This window comes from Lygodium microphyllum, chromosome 19 (assembly GCF_053477565.2).
Source record: "Lygodium microphyllum isolate KBCC chromosome 19, Lygodium_microphyllum_v1.1.10, whole genome shotgun sequence".
Lineage (NCBI taxonomy): Eukaryota > Viridiplantae > Streptophyta > Polypodiopsida > Schizaeales > Lygodiaceae > Lygodium > Lygodium microphyllum.
In genome coordinates, this window is record NC_141153.1 from 78,919,581 (window position 1) to 78,941,580 (window position 22,000).

A 22,000-nucleotide genomic window follows, 5' to 3' on the forward strand; every position below is an offset into this window, starting at 1 on the left:
CAATGAATTCCTTTCCTACTTGAAAGGCTTTTTGCTTTACTTGTTGCATGTCCTCTGCTGCACCTACTTTGTTACACCCTTGGACTCACCTCCTTGTCTCTTCCTTAGCTATCTCCTGGCCAATGCCTGCCTTTCCTGCTTGAAAGACTTTTGCTTTACTTGTTGCATGTCCTCCTCCACGTCTACTTTGTTACACCTCCTTGGACATCCACGATAAGCACCTGCAGCTTTGGTCACAGTCTTGGGTCACTTTCTGACTGGGTGTGAATCAGCCCTTAGGCTAGGGTGATTGAGTCCTATAAAAGGACATAAGGGCTCATTTGTGCAACATCTTGTGTGATCACCACACATGGACTCTAAGCCCATTGGTTGAAACTTGACATGTTCTCACGCTAAGATGGTGCAGGCTGGTGGTATGGAAAGTCAACCCTTGTGATTTGAGTCCAGTGATTTATGCTGCTGCTCCCAACCTCGATGGGTGAGCCAAGTCAAAATCTTGAGTCAGTTTCTAACTAGGTGTAAATGTGCCCTTGGGCAAAGCAATTAAGAAATACTACAAAAAGGACACAAGAGCTCATTCTTCTATCTTGTGTGATCACCACACATGGACTCTTAAGCCCATTTGTGCAACAACTTATGTGATAACCACACATGGACTCTAGGTCACTTTCTAACTAGGTGTGAATGCGCCCTTAGGGTAGGTTGATTGAGGAATCCTACAAAAAGGAGCTCATTTGTGCAGCACCTTATGTGTCCACCTATGGGCTGTAGGCTCATAGGCTGACACGTCTTCACACCGAGATGGTGTGGGATAGACTATAGTGGTATGGAACATCAACCCTTGTGCCTTGAGGGTGTCAAGGTGAACCGATCTTGCTCTATGGTTGGGTGGTGAGTGCAATGTCCATTCTCTTATGGTTGATGCATTCTACATGAGTACGGATTGTGTTGTATCTCATGTACACATTGGATCTTAGGTGGATGCCACATACTCTCCCAGTCATCCAAGGATATCCTCGTTACAAGGGCCTATCAGCTTGTGTGGCCAACCCTCCTGTAGACTTATCCATAAAGGCTATCTTGTAGCCTCATCCTCAACCTGAACACTTCAGCTTGTGAAGACAATCTTGTAATGAGTCACCAATAAGGCATGTATCAACAGAGAGTTATCATGCATTAATGCATAATTTTCTCCAATTGAAACAGGCCCCAAAAAACAATTATTCATTAAACAGGCTTTATTTTGGACAATAGGACAAATGTCCAAAAGTCCCCTATAAAAGGACATGTTGTGGACATACATCCTCCATGCCAACACTCTTGCCTTTTCCAATCATTAGTGCACACCAGCCAGCTATATCCATCACCCTCTCCAGCTGCCCATACCCCATCCATGAACTGCTATCCTGCTTACCAAGCAATCGTCATCTATAGGCTGCTCCCTTGCTGATGGAGGTCATCGCCAACTACCTAGAGGAGAAGCTGCTGGAGGCTGCATTTTCGCTACAACGAGCCTGCCCAAACTATTGCCTTGCATTGCAATCGCCCAACCTCCAGCCCACTTTACCAGCCCCGAAGGTAAGGTGCCACCCAGCCTGTCACCATCAGCAGCCCATGTCATCATCATTGCTACTGCTTCACTTCTACATCGAGGAGCCATCGCTCAGCCTCCAACCCAATTCACCAGCCCCTAGAAGATAAGGTACCACACAGACTATCGCCATCATCTGCCCCTGTCATCATCACTGCTACTGCTGAGTTTTGCAGTTTCATCCTCCATTTCTGCATCTAAGAGACCAAACTGTTGTTGTCACCATCTGCCCCATCATCAACTGTCCTTGGAGCTGCTTGAGCCCACGTAAGGCCCTGGAGCAATGGGCCCCAATATGCCAAGAGGAGATTGATAGACAACCAATCATCTAAAGCCCATAGATCTGAGATCATGATAAGATGCAGCTTGGGGGGATGCACTCACATCCAATGAGCTGGCTCAAAGGCTGGCCCTACCCGAGCTGTCACATATTGAGAGATATCTACAAAGATGCAGATATGGAGGCCTTACAACAAGCAACAGGATGTCAGAGAGGGGGCAAAGGCCAAGAGGCAAGAGATTCATGTAGCAATACCCTAGGATTGGCTAGTCCCCCCCCCCCCACCCTACAGAGAACCAGTGCAGCAAGGAGAGGGGTGCACAGCACAGTTTTTGCCAATGGGCATCCCATTGTACCTAGCACGCAAAGTCAACAGTCTGTCCCAAGGCACTTTCTCTCTATACACGAGGATGGCTTGCAAGCTCTAGATAGAGGACAACAAGATCCAAACTTCACCAAGTCATAGGTCTCCAAGCCAAGACATGGCGGCTTGGTCAAACATCCAAGAGTGGTGCCTCTAGATATGGGAGTGATGGCCTTTGGATGCATTAGATTGGGATCCAAGAGAGTGGCTTTGACCAACCTAAGAAGCGACAGTTTCTTTGCCAACCTAAGAAATTGCCTAAAAGTTGCCCTGAAGCAACTGAGTTTCTTTGCTTATACGGCCTGGATTGGCAAGCACTTCTTGATGCAGGCTGATATGGACTAGGCCCCCTCACGCAGTAAACACTATGCAAAGCAAAGCATTATGGATGTCTTCCGTTGGACCTTCTAACGACACCTTTGGAATTGCTAGTGGCCCAGAAAAATGTCCTACATCATATGGCTTATAGCACATGGGGGCCTTGCAATCAGGAGTTGGTTGGCCCAAATGCAACAGGACAAAGTTTGTAACCGTTGCTTATAAAATATCTTTGAGAAAAGAAGATAAACATGAGTGTATAAGAAAACACAATGATAAACAATAGAACTCAGAGGTGAAGAGTAACTCAAAATGAAAGAAGAATGAATGCTAAAAACACACAACGCAAGACTGAATACGAAACCTTGAACCTCTATGTCTCAAAACGAACCAAGGCAAAGATGAAGTAGAGTGTACCATACTCTGAACCGATCCCGAATCACAGCAGCAGACAGCCTCTAGATGTAATCAGCTGCCACAAATGTGGATCCAAGTGAAGAAACTGTTCGGATTGGGATGATCAATGGTAGAGCAGCACAATGGCCTGCACAAAAGGAAAAATAGCAGTTGGCAGCTGAAAACATTGACTGGGCAGGTCCAAAAGACGGGCAACAAGCTCATGATGGTGAGCTGTTGAGAAACCCTTCACCCGCATTTTGCGTTGTTACGTTTCTGCGTTTTGCATTTAGGGTTTGCAGCCCCAAAAAGGGGCGCCATCCTAGACTGACTTTACCTATTTATAGGCCACTCTCTCATTCATTCCTTACAGCTGATTCATTCAGTCCGTCACCTCTTCTCTCCAACCTCTCCACTATCCTCACACCCCTTCAGGAGGACATTGCGATTTGTGGTACATGGCTGTCTTCATCATCTTCCTTGTGCTACGGCACCCTTGTTCCCTTGTATCACATTCACTCCATGATTCAGAACTTCATCATTCCATTCATCAAAGTTTCTTGTCTCTTCTCTTTTCTTCTCCATGTTTGCTGAGTTCACTCTGTATTCCTCCCCGCCAACCCTACTATCTCGCTGGTACGTCATCTTTTGACATGGTATCAGAGCTGGATTTGCTCACCTAGCAGCGAAGATCCTCCACTCTAGTGAAGGCAAAGACCGGTGGCAGATTCGGCATCCACTTCTCTTCTTCTTCCGCTACATCAAAATCTCGTTTTTGCAGGTTTCAGGTGTTTTCAGCTTGCTGCCCACACCCCTTTCGCCGAGGACATCGCAGTCTCAGTTGTCCATTACTGTATACAACAATCTGGTGCCTGTTTCCACCCTACCACACACTATTCGGAGCTGATTTCAGCATATTGACTATTGCTACTGGTTTTTCTTGCGTTTTCAGTCTTTCTCTCTCTTGCAGGCTGTCTTGCCTGCGTTTTTAGTCTTTCTCTCACGTGCTGCCTACGTTTTTAGTCTTTCTCTCTCCTGCAAGCTGTAATGCCTGCGTTTTTAGTCTTTCTCTCTCCTCACCTACGTTTTTCTACTGGTTGCAATCTCTTACTGCTGGTCACATCCTCCTTCCACTGGCAGCTCACTTCCAGCCCTTCCACTACCCTCCCACCCCTTGAGGCGGACATTGCGGTTCGTGCTTCACACTGCCCTCACACCCCTTGAGGCGAAACTTGCGGTTCGTGGTTCATGGTGGCTGACCTGTTCCTTCTTCAGCAAGGCACACTCGTATCCATGGCTTCTTTACCAACCGATGGCCAGACTACTGGGTGCTCCTATTGTGGCATCACCAAACACACCACCGATGCTTGCCGACTTCGACCTTTGCTCCCCACCCCCCGGAGTATACGCGTCTTCCACCAGGCACTCCTTGTGCCACCTCACCTTTCTGGGCCACACAGATCCTTCTGTATCAGCTATTAGAGTACTATGCTCAAGGCAATAAGATACATCCAATGCACATTAAGTCCTTTTGAGCACATGGAGGATCACTTGGCGCTACGACCTCCTGGAGATCGTCACAATGCCAACGGCAATCTTCTCCCACTTATTTCAGGTACAATGGCTTCCACGACCTACAGATCTACAATCCGCTCCATCGAGAGATAGTGATTGTCTGATACTGTCTCCTCATCAGTCCGCTCCTTCGAGAGAGGGTGGTTGCTCGACTCCTTCCTCTTCTTCGGCTACCCAGTCCGCTCCACTGAGAGACAGCGACTATTGCCCACCTCTTGCTCATTCTGAACCCCACCCTTCCCCACCCTCGACTACTCAGGTTCGAGAGGCTACCTCTGGGAGCTCTTCGGCACCTCAGATACCTTCTTCGGCATGACCGGCGGCACTTCCTTCGTCATCAGACATTTCAAAGTCCGTGATCTATGAGTTTTTGGATTCCCTATCTACTTCAGAGGGGGATGTTATTTCTTTGCCCTCAGAGGGGGCATCTACTTCTTTGACTTCAGCGGGGGCCCCTCCACCTCCCACCTTAGAGGGGGAACCTACTCCACATGAAGTTCTTCACCCATCCTCTACTTTCTTGGGGTGGCTGTCTTCAACCAGTCATCTCTTCTACTGATACCCAAGATCTTCAAGTACCACCTAGATCGGGACCTCAAAGGTTCGGCCGCGACTTGATGACGAGGCCTTCGTATTCCTTCCAGCATGGATGCACGGAGCTAGTGACTTCTCTCCCGACGTTGAGTTTCGGGTTCTCCAATTCACTCTATCTACTGTTCTTTACTGCAAGTTCCCTTTCCGGTGGAAATCTTGGATCTTCGGAATCCTCTACATCTTCGTCCTCCTTTTCTTCTTGGCTTCGTCACTTGGTCAGCATGGAGCCACCTCCCGAGATCGAGTACGGGCATCTCCTTATGGTTCTCGGCACCACACAAAGTCTGACATTCCTCCTCTGCATTGCATGATTTCATCATCTATGTACTAGGGCGCTTGGGCAAGTGAACAATTCCCCCACGAGGGACACTGTCCAAGTGGCACCTGCTGCATGAGCATTCTTTAGCATGTAGCATTGCATCTCCACCTCACTCTTCTCTTGTTCTCCTTTTTGGGCCTGAGAGGAGGTGTTGAGAAACCCTTCACCCGCACTTTGCGTTTTTGCATTTCTGCATTTTACGTTGAGGATTTGCAGCCCCAAAAAGGGGCACCTCCTAGACTGACTATGCCTATTTATAGGCCACTCTCTCATTCATTCCTTACGGCTGATTCACTTAGTTCGTCACCTCTTCTCTCCAGCCTCTCCACTACCCTCACACCCCTTCAGGAGGACATTGCGATTCGTGGTACGTGGCTGTCTTCATCATCTTCCTTGTGCTACGGCACCCTTGTTCCCTCGTATCACATTCTCTCCATGATTCAGAACTTCATCATTCAATTCATCAGAGTTTCTTCTCTCTTCTCTTCTCTTCTCTTCTCCAAGTTTGCGGAGTTTACTTCGTGTTCCTCCCCGCCAACCCTACTGTCTCGCCGGTACGTCATCTTTTGACACAGGATGATCCAAACGGCTGCAGGAAGATAAAAAGGTAGCCTCCTCCTGCCTTTGTAGATGGTGAAGGCAGCTGCCCGAGAGACCCTGCAAAGGACCATGACAACTGCAAACTGCTATCACGGTGGCTGCAACAAACGCAACATGCACAAGTCTCAAGGCAGGTAGACTAGAGCAAGAAGATGACCGGTAGCACTACGAACTGATGTATCCGTCAGTGGAGGGGTGTAGACAACAATGGATGTAGGCGCTACCAAGCAAAGAATCACCGAAACAGGGATTCACAAGTGGTTAGGCAGCCTTTCTATTTGTAGATGTGGATCCTCCCAAATATTTGGGTGTTTGCTTATGGGACACAGCAATTTTGGTATAAAAGCAGTTTAGGGGCTGTTTTAAAAGAGCTAATGAAGGTCTAACCAGTAATTCACATTGTTTAACTAACAATGGACCTTTTTTAGTTTAACATTGCCCAACAATGCTAGGAGACTCCAAAACATTGACTATGGTCATGCAAGGCAATATAGCTAGAGTAGAGAAAAGTGATAGGGGTATGTGAGTGAATACATGTATGGATGACTAGTGAAAGGATAGGAGAGAAATGTGTTGGAAACATATGTCAAACAAGTGTTGATGTAACTATAGGATACAATAGGTGACAAGCTAAGAGAGCAATTGAGCAAAAGATGCAAACAAGTTGGAGAATTGGCTTGGGCATGTGCCAACAATAGTCTGGGTTGGAGGGTATGGGATGCAAAAGCAAACTTGATGACACCTCAGATTAGGTGGGCTAGAGAAGTTATACTATGGAGCTCCAACTTCTCTCTATCATAATTGCCAAGAGTTTCGAAAACGAGGGAACATGGGGGCTGATGGCTCAAAACCTATAAAACAAGGATGAGCAGAATGGCTGGGCAGCGTCCTATTTATAGATCTCAATCCTCCCAAAACTAGAATTTTGGCTCACGGGACACAAAAACTTTGGTAATCTTTGAGTTTTGGGGCTGTATGAATGAGCTAATGAAGATTTAATAAGTAATGCATCTTTTTTAGTTTAACAAGTTCAACTTAGTTGTAAGTACTCTTGGTCCCATAACAGTATCCTACAAAAATCGATAGCTCCAATGTGGAAGAGCTTAGCCCGCTTTTCTTTTTTTTGGGCGGGGATAGGGGGGGGGGAATGACCTTCGATGATTTGCAAGCATTGGAGCTCTCTCTCAATGTTGATAATCAAGCTAGCCTACGACACCACTTGGTCAGCATTGGAGTCATCTCTCGAGATGCAGTAAAGGCATGTTTCACATGTCTATATGGTCGTTCTCCTTTAGTTCTTCAAGCTAGGGGATATCAAGTCTACCTTCATTATCAAACCCAATCATTCTCATCTTGGTTCTCAGCACCACACAAAGTTTAAACATCAAATCCTTCTCCACCTTTGATATCGACATATCCATAGTTGAGAGGGGTTTCTACCCTTTCATATGGTACCTATAGATCTCGATGTTGCCTTCAACATCGGCCTTTGCATTACATGATCATCATCATCTTTGTAAAAGAGCGCTTTGGCAAGTGAACAGTTTACCCCATGAGGGACACGAAACCTGCATACATAATCAAGATAATTGTCGTCCACATAACCAGGTAGCTGCTCAACATAAACTTTTTCTTGCAATAGCTCATTTTTAATATCCATCTAATGCATGATCCAACCCTTTGATGCAACCATTGCTATAACAACCCTCACACGAGCCATTTTAGCCACTAGAGCAAAAGTCTTCTCATAATCAATGCCATGAGGCTGTGCATACCCTTTGGCAACCAGCCTTGCCTTATAACGCTCAATAGATCCATAAACTTATGCTTCACCTTATAAACTCATTTGCAACCAATAGCTTTCTTGCCTTCTAATGAAGGCACCAAATCCCATGTGTCATTTGATTTAAATGCAAACATTTCTTCATCCATAGCATTATCCCAATGCTCATTATCCATTGCATCCTCAAAACTAGTGTGCTCTACATCCTGCACAACCTTAGCCATGTATGAATAGTGATGAGCTACATAGCTATCATACGTCAATTCTTGCATGGGCTTTCTTACTTTAGTTGGCAAGAAACAGAAGAGGGAGGAATGGGAGGGAATTGTAAATGAGCGCTATCAAATCCATGCTCGGCTGAAACAAGTGTACTTATGGAAGTATATCTAATCAAGCCTTTCATGATCTGAATCTTGCATACTAGAAAAAGAAACCAAAGCTATTGAAAGCAGATGAAAGAAAATCTAAGTTGTTGTAAGCAGATGAAAGATCTAACTGAGAAACAGAAGAGGGAGGAATGGGAGGGAATTGTAAATGAGCACTCTCAAATCCATGCTCGGCTGAAACAAGTGTACTTGTGAAAGTATGTCTAATCAAGCCTTTCGTGATCAGAATCTTGCATGCTAGAAAAAGAAACAAGGAAGGATTTTATTTCATAGGACTCAAACAAGTGATATGAATCTAACATCAAGCCTGGCTAAGATGAAGAAGATGAATCGCCAATCATCCCAAATGCAACTTGTCCTCCCTATGTGCAAAAATGGCCAATCTCACCAAGTGGTCCTAATGGATACACAAGGCTCCAAGGAGTGTCTCAAGAGTGGTAGGAATATTTGATACACAAGAATTCATTGAACTATGCTTCCATAGTGAGCCCTACATTTAACCAAGAACAAGAAGAGATGATGTGTTATCCTCCTCATTGAGGCCATAATGTCTCCTCAAGGCCTCTAGTGTGATGGAGAAACTAGAGAAGGCATCGTCGCTTCCGCAGATGGAGTCTAAGACATTGTGAATTAGTTACATGTTGATGGAAATAAACCAAGCCTCCACGATAGCTACAAGATACTCTTTAGAAAACCACCGACATTGATACCATGTAAAGATATGCTAGGGTTTGCACAAAGAAAACACAAAGAAAGTAAATGGGGAAAACATCCATAGATCATTGTGGTTGTCTTCAAGAGAGCTTATTGCCTCATGTGATCTTAGAGTCTTCTCACAACAGCTTAGTGCACGTAGTATATGTCTTATTTGCTTTGAGCATAAAACTCTAATAGCCAATGCAAAACAATCTATATCACCCAAACCAGCAAGGTGACATGAGCGGGGTGGAGGGTAGCAATATAAAACATTGTGCTTCTCTCCCTCCATAGAGTAGCTCTTTTCCTTGTTGTCGGCATCTTTGTCCAAAGGATTGCATTTCGCTCCCTTCACAATGTTGATCCCTTCCACATGTTGCTGCCTATTAGCCAAGACAATGGTCAACTCCAAGCTTAGCTCCATTGTATCAACATGATTCATTTAGCATGTTTTAATATTCATCATCCTTCACAATTCTTTTGTGTGTTTTCATTGTTACAGTGTTTGCATACACTTTTGTGTTTCTCCTTGCAAACCCTATCATTTCTCAACATGGTATCAAAGTAGAGGTACTCTAAGAGCTAAAGATCCTTGTTCTCTATTAAGGTGAAGAAAGGATGCAGGATCGGCAATATTCAAATTGTAGACTCTTATTTATTTCCATTGCACCATTGGAGGGGATACCATTATCTTCGCCCTCCTATAATTCCTTTAGAGGTTTAATACAAAGGTGTTTTTGGCTTCTCCAAAAGCAGAAGCACAAACCATTGGTTGCTCGTATTGTGGCAAGAAGGATAACTCCACCAAAGATTGTTGTGATCAACCTTTGCTCCCTACACCATTGGACTAGAGAGAGAGAGAGAGAGAGGCTTGGGGGAGAGAGAAATAAGAAAGAAATAAGAAAAAAAAAAGAACGGAGAAAGAAGAAAAGAAAGTTGTAGGCTTGAAGGAGAGTGGCAAAAGAAGTGCTTATTTTTTCGTACTAAGTCGTACAAATATGTACCATACTGTACCGTATGAATCAATCCATACTACGTTCGGAGACAACCCTACTCCAAGATGATGGCTGTTGTCAAGGTGACTATTTGGCAATCAACTGGAGAGGAAAACACAAGAATGTCCAATGAAGATCTCTCAATGTAAGGGGGTGCAAATGAGCGACTATTGGGCAGTCCTTTAGAAAAGGAGAAAATGCAAAAACGCAAGTATCTAATGTAGGGCTAATAAAGAAGATGTAGCATGTTGTAGACAGCCCGAATCTGCTGCAAACGCAGCCTCCAAAAGATAGCTAATGGCTGGAAACTGTTGTCTGGGTCCTGGGGTGGCAGTAAGAGCTGGAAACGCAGAATAATGATGAAGACAATCTACCGTACCACTCCAAGAAGGTGTGGAACCAACAAACACAGTAATGGAGATGATAAAGAACAGGCCACCAGGTTGTGTGGACTCAAAATGCAGCAATCTGGAGTGTCTAGAGCTGATGGCAATGTGAAAAAGACCTCCAAAATGAAGTTGCCAAAGCTGGTATGGTGTCACGATCAGCCAGACACCACCGCACCATGAACTGAGATATCCACCGGGATAGGGGTGTGGACAGCAATGGTAGAGGGCTGAGGCTGAAAGCATGATGGAGTGAATGAACTGATTAAGAATGAATACGATGGAGTGAGGATAGATGTACAGTCAATAGTGCCCATGCCCTATTTATAGGCACATAAGTCACTGAACTATCTGGGATGGCTCTCAGGTTGTCTTGGGTGGCACCCAAACACTAATAAATAATACAAACGAAGCCTTTTTGGAGACATAAATGGAGACCAAAATAGAACTTAATGTAATACAATGCACTTTATGTCTTTGGTTGCTCAACATTGCAACAATAGCAAATGTTGCTTGGGTCATTTGTATCACATGTATTTTGTTTTCAGTATGCCTCTTGAATACTTTAGGAATGCAATCAAGGTGGTTTGCCATTTTTCAAGAGAAGAGTATGTCACAAGCATGATTATGCTGCAGAGGAGAAGAGGTTGCCTTATATAAGCTGCTAGAACAGTCCAATATGTCTTGCTATATGTCCAACCACTTCAACCAGCTCACCCACTGACTGTCTGACTGTCTGATGGTGATCTGGCAAGTCCCAATTACCCATCAAGAGGTGCGTACCTGGCCCTGGACTTGGACCTACCTGAGGGATGACAAGCTCACCTGAATCTATTCCAAAACCATCAACTGATAATCAACCCGGAAAACTTTATGCAATTCACTTATGCACTTAAAACCTGACCCCACCCAAAAAAAAACAAACAAACAAACTCAAGATTGGACTGAAAGCATTTATATTGCCAAGATTACCTTGCATGTAGATGATCATGTAGGCATGTGTTCCTTGATATGATTATATACCTAGGGGAACAGTGGCTTGGTTTAGAGATATTGGGCCAGCACTTGGATACGTGCATCATGTTCCTAAAAGGTGTGGTCTTCCATGATTGATAAGACTGAATAACTACCATTTGCACACTGTCTCACCGTATCCTTTTTCTAACCAATTCCTGATCATTAAACTCTAGATTAATTCGGATGTATGTATACATAGAAAGCGATGACCATGCACAATTATTACATAACATTGTTTCGAAACTGCCTCCATGGTGCCCAATTTACAAGACTCTGCCTTGATTACCACCAGCCCGGGAGGGTGTCCTACCTCCTGATTTATTGCATCTTTTATTGAGAAAAATAAGGTCCTATAAATACAAAATAATCACCTCACTCAATAAAACTGAGGTTAACATGCAATTGTATTGCATATATTTTGATTGATTTTGTTGTATTTTCTTTAAAGTGGCTCACAGTAGAGGTGGATTTGAAAGGAACTTCTTTTCCTGAGAAAATGATAAACTGCTTCTGCTGGGTCCCCGATAAGAACAATTTAAAAGAATGGGTCGAGGCTCTAAACCTAGGCAATGGGATTTTTCTTGACTCTGACCCACTGATAAGCTGTATGGCATGCATATTTTATGCAAGAAAACAGAACTCAGGTGCTTTGCAAAGGAAGCGACACCTTCAATAACAGAATTTATAGATAGAAACTGTCTTAAATTTAGGCTACCCATTGTCAAAATATGTAATATGTAATATCGCCGAGCTACGCATTTCAAAATGCACTAGCCTCCCATCCATAAAAACACCAATAAGACTTGTCTCCCTAAAATTACTCACCCTTCCCTTCATCATAAGATTTTGTGATCAGTGCTGTGCAATGTTGCTAGTTGGAAAACCAACAATATGGTAGCCACTGAACAAAGAACTCCAATTTCACTACATTGTTTTCAAGGAAATCACTCATCCTTTGTAGAAACAATACCAACCACCACAAAAATATGGAATGAGGTTTGAAAACGGTGTATTTTTAAAGGTAATGCAACACAATTGAAAGAGAGCACACACATAAAATAGGATCATCCTTCTCCTTTCCAGTTCAGATAGATGGAGCATGTTCACTTAAGGTCCAAAAATATACCTCGCCTCCTCCAAATGAATGCCTCCTCCTATGGCCCAGCTGTGCTTCTACACTGCTGGTAATGCTGTTTTTAGTTGACACAAGAATAAGCTTTGTCAACCTTTGTATCCTGCCTAGCAACACTTCTTTTGCTTGCTCTTCTTCTTGCAACCTTGACTGTAACTTAACCTGGCCTGCTTCCAGCTGCATATATGTCATAAAACATATCTTAAACACATCAATGTGCATAAAAAAGTAAAAAGTACCTGAGTCTGTAAACTATCGTAAAGCGCATGACTACATCAAGAATAACAGTATTGTTTTATTATTTTAGAGAAAGTACTCACTTGCTGGCGAAGGTTCAAGATATCTGCTGGACCATCAGCACCAAAGTGGTGACATTTTTCCACAATTCGACCTCTCTTGATCCGATCTAACTCCTCCTTCAAAGCACTTATTTGCTTTTGATACCGCTTTATCAAAGATTTCTCATCTACAACCTACAAAAGGACATTTATTAGAAAGTCCCCCTCCCTCCTGATGTAAAATCAAATATAGAAGTATTAACTGTCATGCAAATATGCCAGAAGCCCAATCAGTGAAAGGACATCTGATGCAACTCCCAATAAGACCCATGAAAGCCTACAAATCAAAATACCACTGTCTCACACACATAGAGAACTCGTACTCTTTGCAATGCTCTTGTTTTAAGAAAGAGGAGGGATTGGTTTTTGTGCAGAGTAAACTGGTTCTATGTATTAACCAGTTCTATGTAGATGAATAGGCAATAGACAGAGGTGATTCTAAAGAAACTATGCCCCATGCACTAGCAAAAGTGGCCAGTCCCTTGTTGCGCTTTAGAGATCATGTGGAAAAACATTTGCAGGATCACATTCTTGGGTTCCTATAGAAGGGTGCATTTTTCATGTGTCAGGCACTTCGGATTTGAAGCTCGGTATTTGCAAACACCCCCTGAAAGAGGATAGCTACCACTCCGGATGACAGCAATGTCTGTGTCTGATAAGACATTGGTCATGAGAAAATGATGACTGAATAGAGAGAGGACCATTGTAGGCAAATTGTAGCTTTGAAACGGAAACTTTACCCGCATCGTTATAGTCCATGGGACACAAATTTTTGTGGTAGTTAAGATAGAGCTTCAAGTTATTGTGCAGCAGATAATGACCACATAGTTTGTTGATAAGTTTACATGGCAAGCAATTCAACCACATACTGTGACATATATACATGTTTCACCAGAGATTTGCAGTCTGCTGATGGTAATTTTAGCAAAGGAACGTGTACAAAGAGCTGTGAAGAACTATTCCTCATCTGATTGCTCAGGAATGTGTGCAGTCTTAGATCACTAGCACACCATCCCTACCTGCAAAGTTCAAGACCCATCAACCCCAAGCATACTGCAAAACTGTATATGATATCCATGACATGCAGGGAAATGCTTGAATTAAAATCAGTGCACTTAACAAAACCCTTATAACTTAGAGGTGTGGACAGGCTGGATTCTGTGAGACAACAAGGCTTTGCACTGGATCTCATATCACTATACTTGAACACATTATAGAGGTGTGGACAGGCTGGATTCTGTGAGACAACAAGGCTTTGCACTGGATCTCGTATCACTATACTTGAACACATTATAGAATAGCGAAAAAAGCAGGTACTGCGCATCATCCAACTTGCATTTAAGAAAAAAACAATGCAAAAACCAGAAAGAAGTTCTCTAAGTTATCCCGATTTATACACGTTGGTAAGAAAAGTGCCTTTTTACTAAAAAAGAAAATGTCACTTCATAGAAGTTGTAAAACAATAGTAGCTGAATCTGCAGTCTCATAAGTAGCATACCCTGTTAGAAGTTGCATGAATCTCGATTCGCTTAGCTCTATGGGCAAATTTGAGTGTATTGTGGGTTTCTTCGAAATAACTTGATGCTGGAGTGATTGTGCATATCAGCTGCACAAACATGTTGACACCTTCAGTATTCCGAGAGAGCTTTTCTATAACATAGCTCTAATTAACAGAATCTGAAACTAATGTCATTGAAAGTACCGAAACACGACCATGACCACTCAATGGCCACTGCAATAAACGTGTTAGCTTTGAATCACGAAAAGGGACATGCGACGGTTTTCCATCACTTAATTTCCCTATTACCTGCAGAATGCATCATGTGTCAATTCCAAATCCTGGATATGTTACAAAGTACTACAGGTTGGTCAACTAAGGTTCAGGAGCAAATATGAGAGGATAATGTGCATAATAAACATAAGAGGTTGAAGCTCACAGTTCCCAATGTCAACAAGCTCTTATTTATATATGATCCTTCTTTTCTTCTTAGCCCAGTGGTGTCAGTCTTAGAGCTCTCTGATCCAGCAAGGTCAATCAGACTCTGTGATGTAGAAATGTTCAGTATAATAATAAGGTCAATCGTGCAAGTTTTTAGTATGAGAGCATGGTCAGTCTCGGACATAATAGTGACTTAAACCTACCAAATGTGACAAGGCTACATCATCATCACTAGCTGAGGTTGAGCTGCTCTCAATTGTCTGTAAGCAAATATCATGATACAAGCTACTTTTATTAGCAATTCTAGTCCAACAACCAAATAGATGAACTAAGAGACAGAGAGCATACCAATGTAAAGATGGTATGACTTCTACTGCTAAATACATTGAAATTGTTAGATCCCACATGCCGATGTCCTGGTGTGATAAATAGCTGAATTGAGTATAAAGAAGAACAGTGCTAGCTTAACAATGATAATAAGTACAAGCAGTATCATTGATACTCAGAATGTAGACAGAAGTGTTGAAAATGCACCTATAAGAAGCCCAGTATATTCTTATTCTTATAAAAGCACACTATTAAGCAGGTCAAACTCCATTTTCCCATTCCCAGTTTTGGGAGACAAAAGCACAGCTCTCATAAGTCCACTTGTAAGAGGTTAAATGTGTCATAATTACTTCCTGAAGGCAGACCTAATAAATAGTAGAGTCATGCTTCCAGAGAGGCAAAAGGCAACAAGAAGTAGATAACAGTCACCTAGGATGTCACGTTTTTTTAACAATGACAACTAAGACCCAGCTATGAAGCAATACAAAGTACAGAAAGAGAGCTGAAATCTGAATTCTGAACGTTTCATGCACACACATACAAAGTTAAGCTGAGAGCCTGACAAACCTAGAAGAGCTAGAGATAAGAGACTTCTGACCTAGAAAAGAATGGCATGTTAAACAAATGAGAGCATGGCTTTAAACTGTCACTAACTGCTAGAAACTCCAATCGTTCACTACCTTATCAAATCCCAATCCATCTCCATCTATGGCCAATACTGAAGTCCAAGACTTTGTCCAATTATCATTTCTATTGCCTGGAAACACCCTGGGCAAATTTCCAGCCCAACCTGAGGCCTAAACTAGTGTATCTTCTTGCAGTGCTCCATTAATGTGCCAATCTCAGTGGCTACAAGACATCATCATTGCCCAGTCTCCACAGGACCTCAAACACACAATCCTGGGAAGGGTTAGGAGGAATATCGGTGTAATTTATGGTCATTACAATGGTCCAGATTTTGCCAAATATAAACATGTGGGCTGGAACTTTCTGGCAAGGTTCTAGGTGCATCTGAGGCCTGAATCTGTCTATCTTTGGCTAGTGATCCAACTAGGGACCCTGAATGAATCTGACCCTAGAAAACACACTACATCTGAGAGAACCTTCTTCATGTATTGTCCAGGCTTAAAAAAGGAATTCATGTCCATCCTTGTAATAAGAAAAAAAAAGATATATCATTCTTTTACTTGATTGTGAAGCAAAGTAAAGATGGCAAACTTCAAAAATGCACAAAAGATGATCAATCAAAATATACACTAGAAAAGAGGTCCCCCTGGTCACCCTAAATTATCTACTCTATCGGCCAGCAAGGTTATATAGGCAAAAGTGGTAGGTAATGGCAGGTGATCTATCTCGAGGCCTCTTGCAGGGAAAAGGGTCCTGACCAGCACGGAAATCTAACTTGTGTCTACTTAATAGCCATTTTGAATAGGATTCAAGCAGTATTAATGCATGTACGAGTCATGTTGGACCATGTGTGAAAGAGTAAAAGAGACTCAGATGATGCAGCTCACTTGCATTGCAAGTGAATCATCCACTGCATCAAAGCCATGGAACCTATTGCTCTCGCACCCACTCTGGACTCAAGTGAAGGGTCAAATTGCCCTTGGAATCCCTTATCAGATTCTATCTGCTAGTCAGCTCGTTTGGTATATTTGAACAATATAGAGTCTCTCAGACTAGGGCCAAGGCTGCCCTACCAAAAAATTCCTGCAATTGGGCTGAGTCAGGCAAGGGCCAATAAGTTTGCAAAGCACTTGAGGCACTCTACAAAGCCAGAAGCCTATTGCTCTGGCACTCTGGACTCAAGCTCAGGGTCAAATTGCCATTGGCATCCCTTATAGTATTCTATCTGGTAGTCAACATGTTTGGTATGTTTGCACAATACAGAGAATCTCAGACTAGGGCCAAGGCTGCCCTACAAAAAATTTCCTGTAATTGGGCTGAGTTGGGCAAGGGGCAATAAGTTTGCAAAGCACTTGAGGCACTCTATGCTTGAACGCATTCAGAGACCAGTTGTTTCACCCGTGAGAGGTGGAGAGGATGTGGATCCAACCAAATCAACTGATGAAGCTCTACAATGAAAACCGAGATTAGTATGCCTCCTAATGTGTGATCAAGGCAGGAAGTGGGACACAACAGAAAAACATGGTACAGGCAAATCACTGAACTATCCTTCTTCAACTACCTGAGCACAATGATTAGAAAATAGTGTCAATGGCAACAATGTACACTACCACAATCAAGATTGTGATTCAATGCAAGCATACAGGAATAATCCAATTCACAACTAAGCGTATACTGCTTACAATAGACATAATTAATCAATCAATTGTCAGGGGACACTCTCCTGCAATATACACCCTGGTGTTCTCAACCCTCATTGACATGGCTTTACAAGCCTTCTTTAAAGATTCCAACCTTCCATTAATTACCTTCTCCCACTGCAATTAATGACAATGCATGAGCAGGAGACAAGATGACTTCTTCCTTGATGCCTTCGACATATGTTCCCTGGACAAACAGACAATAACATAGCAACAATATAAGATTCGTTTACTCTTGATGTGTAGCACAACAGTGATGGCAAAGAGCAGAGAGACGTGGGGAGTTATAACTTTCAGATATTCTTGTACATTCACTGGTAACCAGAAATGCAGCTCAAAACAGAGTTTTGTGCAAGTTAAAGTGTATCAAACTACACCAGATAATTTAGTGCCAAGAAAAACTCAAAGACTGGAACCTGAGTGTCTTCGCGAAGCCTCAAATTTGTTCCAGATGGATTAAGCAGGTCGTTTATCACCTGCACAAGAGCAAACTTTAAATCTTCCTCTTGAGACTGTCTGTAACCAGCAGAGAAAATTGAGAGAGAGAACTGTGGTCTAGATTTAAAGAGAAATGTCACCTCATTATAAATCTCTATGTAAGATACACGAAGAAGAAATTCTCGACCTGGAGTCTGCAGAATTCGATCATGATGCATGGCAATCAGCAACTATTTTAACTGTAAAGATGACATGCAATGCCTGGGTCATTCCAACTTTAGACATGCAACAACAGGACATCTTCCTCAAATTTGAACATAGGGTAAGAGTATTACATTCTGTATGGTATTGAATACATCCTTCACTGCCAACGAGATTATGCCTGGAGATTTTTGATCGCCCTAGAGTTCATGTAAAAATTTTGCAAGCTTAGCACATCAAAACAGATGTCAATGCAGCTCCAAGAATCTATTTATATCAATGGGCTTTTATAAGAAATCAGGACAATCATTCAGGGCTTTTGCATGCCAATAAAACTTGCCCCAAAGGGGCAGACAGCTTAACTAAACTATTAGTCACTAGGGATGCAAGCAAAAACTTGACCTCGTATTTCATCCATAAATACAACAAAACATATCAGAAAATGAAGCTACCTAAACAACTTCAACTAGAAAGAAACAAAGGTGAGGTAATACAAAGCAAGAAACTAGAGCAAATAAATCTTAATCACATATCCAATTTCAGCATTGTTTCTCAAAGCTTTGTGATCTTCCATTTCCACTTTAGTGTTTGATTGTTCGTCCAACTTAGCCTTGGACTATCATGTAGCACTTACATGCATAGTGTGCGTTTTCCCGCTACTCGTAACTCCATAAGCAAACACAATACCTGCCAGACAGCATTGTGGAGGTGTCTATTACTCTTTGAGCAGAGATGCCATGCCATTTAAGTAAGGACTTTGAAATGAATCCCCTTCTGATTCATGATGACACCATAGTGATACCCTCAATGACACCTTTTGTGACATACATGACAGGGCAGGCAATCAACATTTCCCTCCCTGCTGATGTGGCAGAACCTTTGACATTCATCTAGTGATGCAATTTATCACTCAATTTATAACTGTAAAGCAGGTGACTGGTAAAAATAAAGGACTCTGTGTTGACCTCAACAACAAATTCACTGCTACTGAACCCCAAATACATGCAAAAAGTTGAAACATGTACCATCCACACCATCCATTGCGCCGCGTATAACATGCTCGGCAGCTACATCATAGACAGCTTTTGTGGTTGTTGCAGGACCAAAGACGGTGTCTGTGACACAGCAAAGTGGCAATTTATAAAACAAGAAGATGCTTGCAGCATTATTATCAAAACTTTCTTTTTAGAATGTCTCAGAGATCCTGAATTATACATTGCAAGCTGTACCCCCAATCTTCATCTCATTGCAGGAACATTTCTAAACTTTAAAGGCAACATGTTTTTGAAGAATTTAATCTGGAGCTCCAATCGCTATCATCTGCTGATGTTCAGTTTTATTGAGCTGATTGAGATTGATCAATATCTCAAGTTGATCTTTTATTGAGAACCATTTGAATTCGTGCACTTTTAATAGTGCAGGCCTCAAACAATTAGCTCTGATAGCCCATTGTACTTCAAAATGCTTGCAGTATTGAAGATTGATAGAAGTGAGTAAATCTGCACCACATTTTATTTATTAAAGAGCTGTGAAAACACATTTTGAAACTTTCCTTGATCTCCATAACATAATTATATCACAACTTTGCAGAACTCCACACTTTGAAAGCTGAAATAGGAATAGCATGCACTAAAATTTACAAAACGTTGAGAAAATTTGTTCAGCTTGTAAGATAAGTAGAACAAAAGTTCAATGTCAAGCATGCAGCATTACATGCTCGAAGTTTTGCAAAGCATCTGAGAAACATGAAATATGAGTCTCATTACCATTCATTCATTCAGTAACAATTACAAAAGCAGCATAAGGTTAAACTTTATATCAGAAGTTTGTTGAAATGTTTTCATCCAGATTAATCAAGGAAAGATCACAATGTTTGAGGATGTTACTTTGTTCTTCATGAATAGGTACACCAATATCCAAGGTCAAGAAGCAAAGTGCAGCACCTGCTCAATTTTGGGGAACTGCAGCTCATAATGGACTACTCACCATACGCATATGCTGTCTGTTGATTGTACTCGCATCTGACAATAGTATCACCATCCGGATACCAAGCAATTTCATCTCCTCTCTCATTCTCTAGTGCACTGCACAAACAAGAGAGCAAGATAATCAATTGCAGTATTATGGTCAAACAATATAAATGGTCACACCAAACCAAGCACTTCTTCTACAAATAAGCCACAGATTTGCTCAATATCCACAGCTTCTCATTGGAAGAACTGAATCAGTTTCATATTTTATCCAATGTTTGCTTTGCTCCTATGGTGATGCCACTTCTTCTGGAAACCTTATAAAAATAGCAACCACATAACAACACCATCACTTTCAATTCTCTTAAAATTCAGGATAATGAACAGTGTGCAATAGTCGGGAGCACCCAGTTATCTGCATGTTTCCAGTATGTGGATCAATAGCTCCGAATTTAGCCAGAAACACAATGCTGCTTGTACATTTTAAGGGGTCTAGTGCTTTCCAAAATGTGGATGGATTCCTTGAACTTCTCTCAAAATTTCTAGACGTTTGCTGCATTGATGCAAGACATGTAGGAAGCCCTCCAAGGCCATGACACCAGCAGGTAGCTTGGAGCAGCCATGGGCTAGGCTGCCTGCATTGCATTGCATGTACTAGAAATATGCAGATAACCAAGTGCTCCCAGCTACCTCCTGAAATTTTATGAAGATAGCAACTACACGGCACTGCCATCACTTTCAATACTCTGAAATTCAGGATAGTAAGCATTCAGAGTAGTGAACAACGTGCAGTAGCCAGGAGCACTTGGTTAACTGCATGTTTCGAGTACGTCGATCCATAGCTCCAGATGTTATCCAGAAACACAATATTGCTCGTACGTTTTAAAGAATGTGCTTTCCAAAATGCGGATCCATGCCTTGAACTTCTCTCAAAAATTTCTAAATGTTTCCAGCAATGATGCAAGACGTGTAGGGAGGCCTGAAAAGCTGCCGCACCAGCGGGTAGCTTGGACCAGCGGCCATGGGCTAGGCCGCCTGCCTTGCCTTGCACAAGAGGCCTATGAAATGAATCTTCTTGTTTGAATTCCCCGTATGAATCATGCCTTTAACTTGATGAAATGCATGCCATCTGAATACCTTAATGGTCTGAATCGAATAGTGACAGCCACGCATTCTTTCGATTTTGCAGACTCCATCCGACTGTGATCGGCTGCTTGCGGAACGGCAGCCAAGGAGGTCGCGGACGAGCTACTTCTACAGAAGCGAGACGCAGGAGAAGCCGACCGAGCCTTGGCACTGCTCTTGACGGAATGCGGCCTTCCACCAAGCTGGTCATGGCCCAAATGTGAGTGCGACAAGGCCTGTGAGCACGAAGCAGATGATGAAGGAGAGGAGCACAACGACAACGGGGACGGCGATGGCGATGGCGCTGCCGACAAAGATCGGGAGGAAGCGGACGGAGACTGGAAAAACCTGAAAGGCGAGCTTGATCGCGGCTTGTTAGATGAAGAAGAAGAAGAGGAAGGAGCTGCCATGGCTCCAGATAGCAATAAAATGAGCACAGGTGAAAGAATGGGACGTGGTAGTGCTAATGAAAAATGCCATGGCCAGCCATAGCTTGAAGCTTGAGTATACGCATTGAAGCCCCGAGAGAGAGAGAGAGAGAGAGAGCGAGAGAGAGAGAATGAAAGGCCATGCACGAGCTCTTGTAGATTGTCGTGTTTCGTTGGGAGAAATATTACCTGCCTTTTTATTACGTTTTACACACAGGAATTTTTTTCCTTTACTTGCTGTTCTCCCTGTCTATTGACCATTGCTCCTTTGATGGCCTGCACACATCATTTCCTGAAGGTGCGTTCACAAGGGCTGTTCATGCATTTTTATACAACAAGCAGGCTGCTCTTAGGCTCTTCACTCTATAGTTAAGGTAGAGGAGATATTTTTTCTATATTTTCAAAACTTGATTTTGATGAGTGCAATGTCCCTACTTCTTCAAAAATATTTATGGAGTTACAAACATTTGTGCCA

At 42.6% G+C, this 22,000-nt stretch overlaps 1 protein-coding gene across 3 annotated transcripts in view; it reads right to left on the minus strand.

Annotated features, from left to right (window-relative positions):
* LOC148020071 (kinesin-like protein KIN-7K, chloroplastic) overlaps window positions 1-21,674 on the minus strand; it is a 96,133-nt gene extending 74,459 nt beyond the window's left edge. For 2 of the 3 annotated variants that reach the window (XM_087700349.1, XM_087700348.1), the window contains exons 1-15: window positions 21,110-21,674; window positions 19,989-20,086; window positions 19,028-19,117; window positions 18,637-18,689; window positions 18,137-18,202; window positions 17,942-17,995; window positions 17,780-17,839; window positions 17,472-17,550; window positions 15,058-15,125; window positions 14,913-14,969; window positions 14,708-14,812; window positions 14,473-14,577; window positions 14,269-14,376; window positions 12,753-12,905; window positions 12,427-12,609 (exon numbers count right to left, since the gene is read on the minus strand). In XM_087700349.1, the coding sequence (XP_087556475.1) occupies window positions 12,427-12,609; window positions 12,753-12,905; window positions 14,269-14,376; window positions 14,473-14,577; window positions 14,708-14,812; window positions 14,913-14,969; window positions 15,058-15,125; window positions 17,472-17,550; window positions 17,780-17,839; window positions 17,942-17,995; window positions 18,137-18,202; window positions 18,637-18,689; window positions 19,028-19,117; window positions 19,989-20,086; window positions 21,110-21,507 (1,677 nt within the window). In that variant the 5' untranslated portion in view covers window positions 21,508-21,674. Of the gene's footprint in view, window positions 1-12,426; window positions 12,610-12,752; window positions 12,906-14,268; window positions 14,377-14,472; window positions 14,578-14,707; window positions 14,813-14,912; window positions 14,970-15,057; window positions 15,126-17,471; window positions 17,551-17,779; window positions 17,840-17,941; window positions 18,041-18,136; window positions 18,203-18,636; window positions 18,690-19,027; window positions 19,118-19,988; window positions 20,087-21,109 lie in introns of those variants that run through there. The other variant, XM_087700350.1, reaches the window with a different exon arrangement.
* Between the last annotated feature and the right edge of the window lie 326 nt (window positions 21,675-22,000).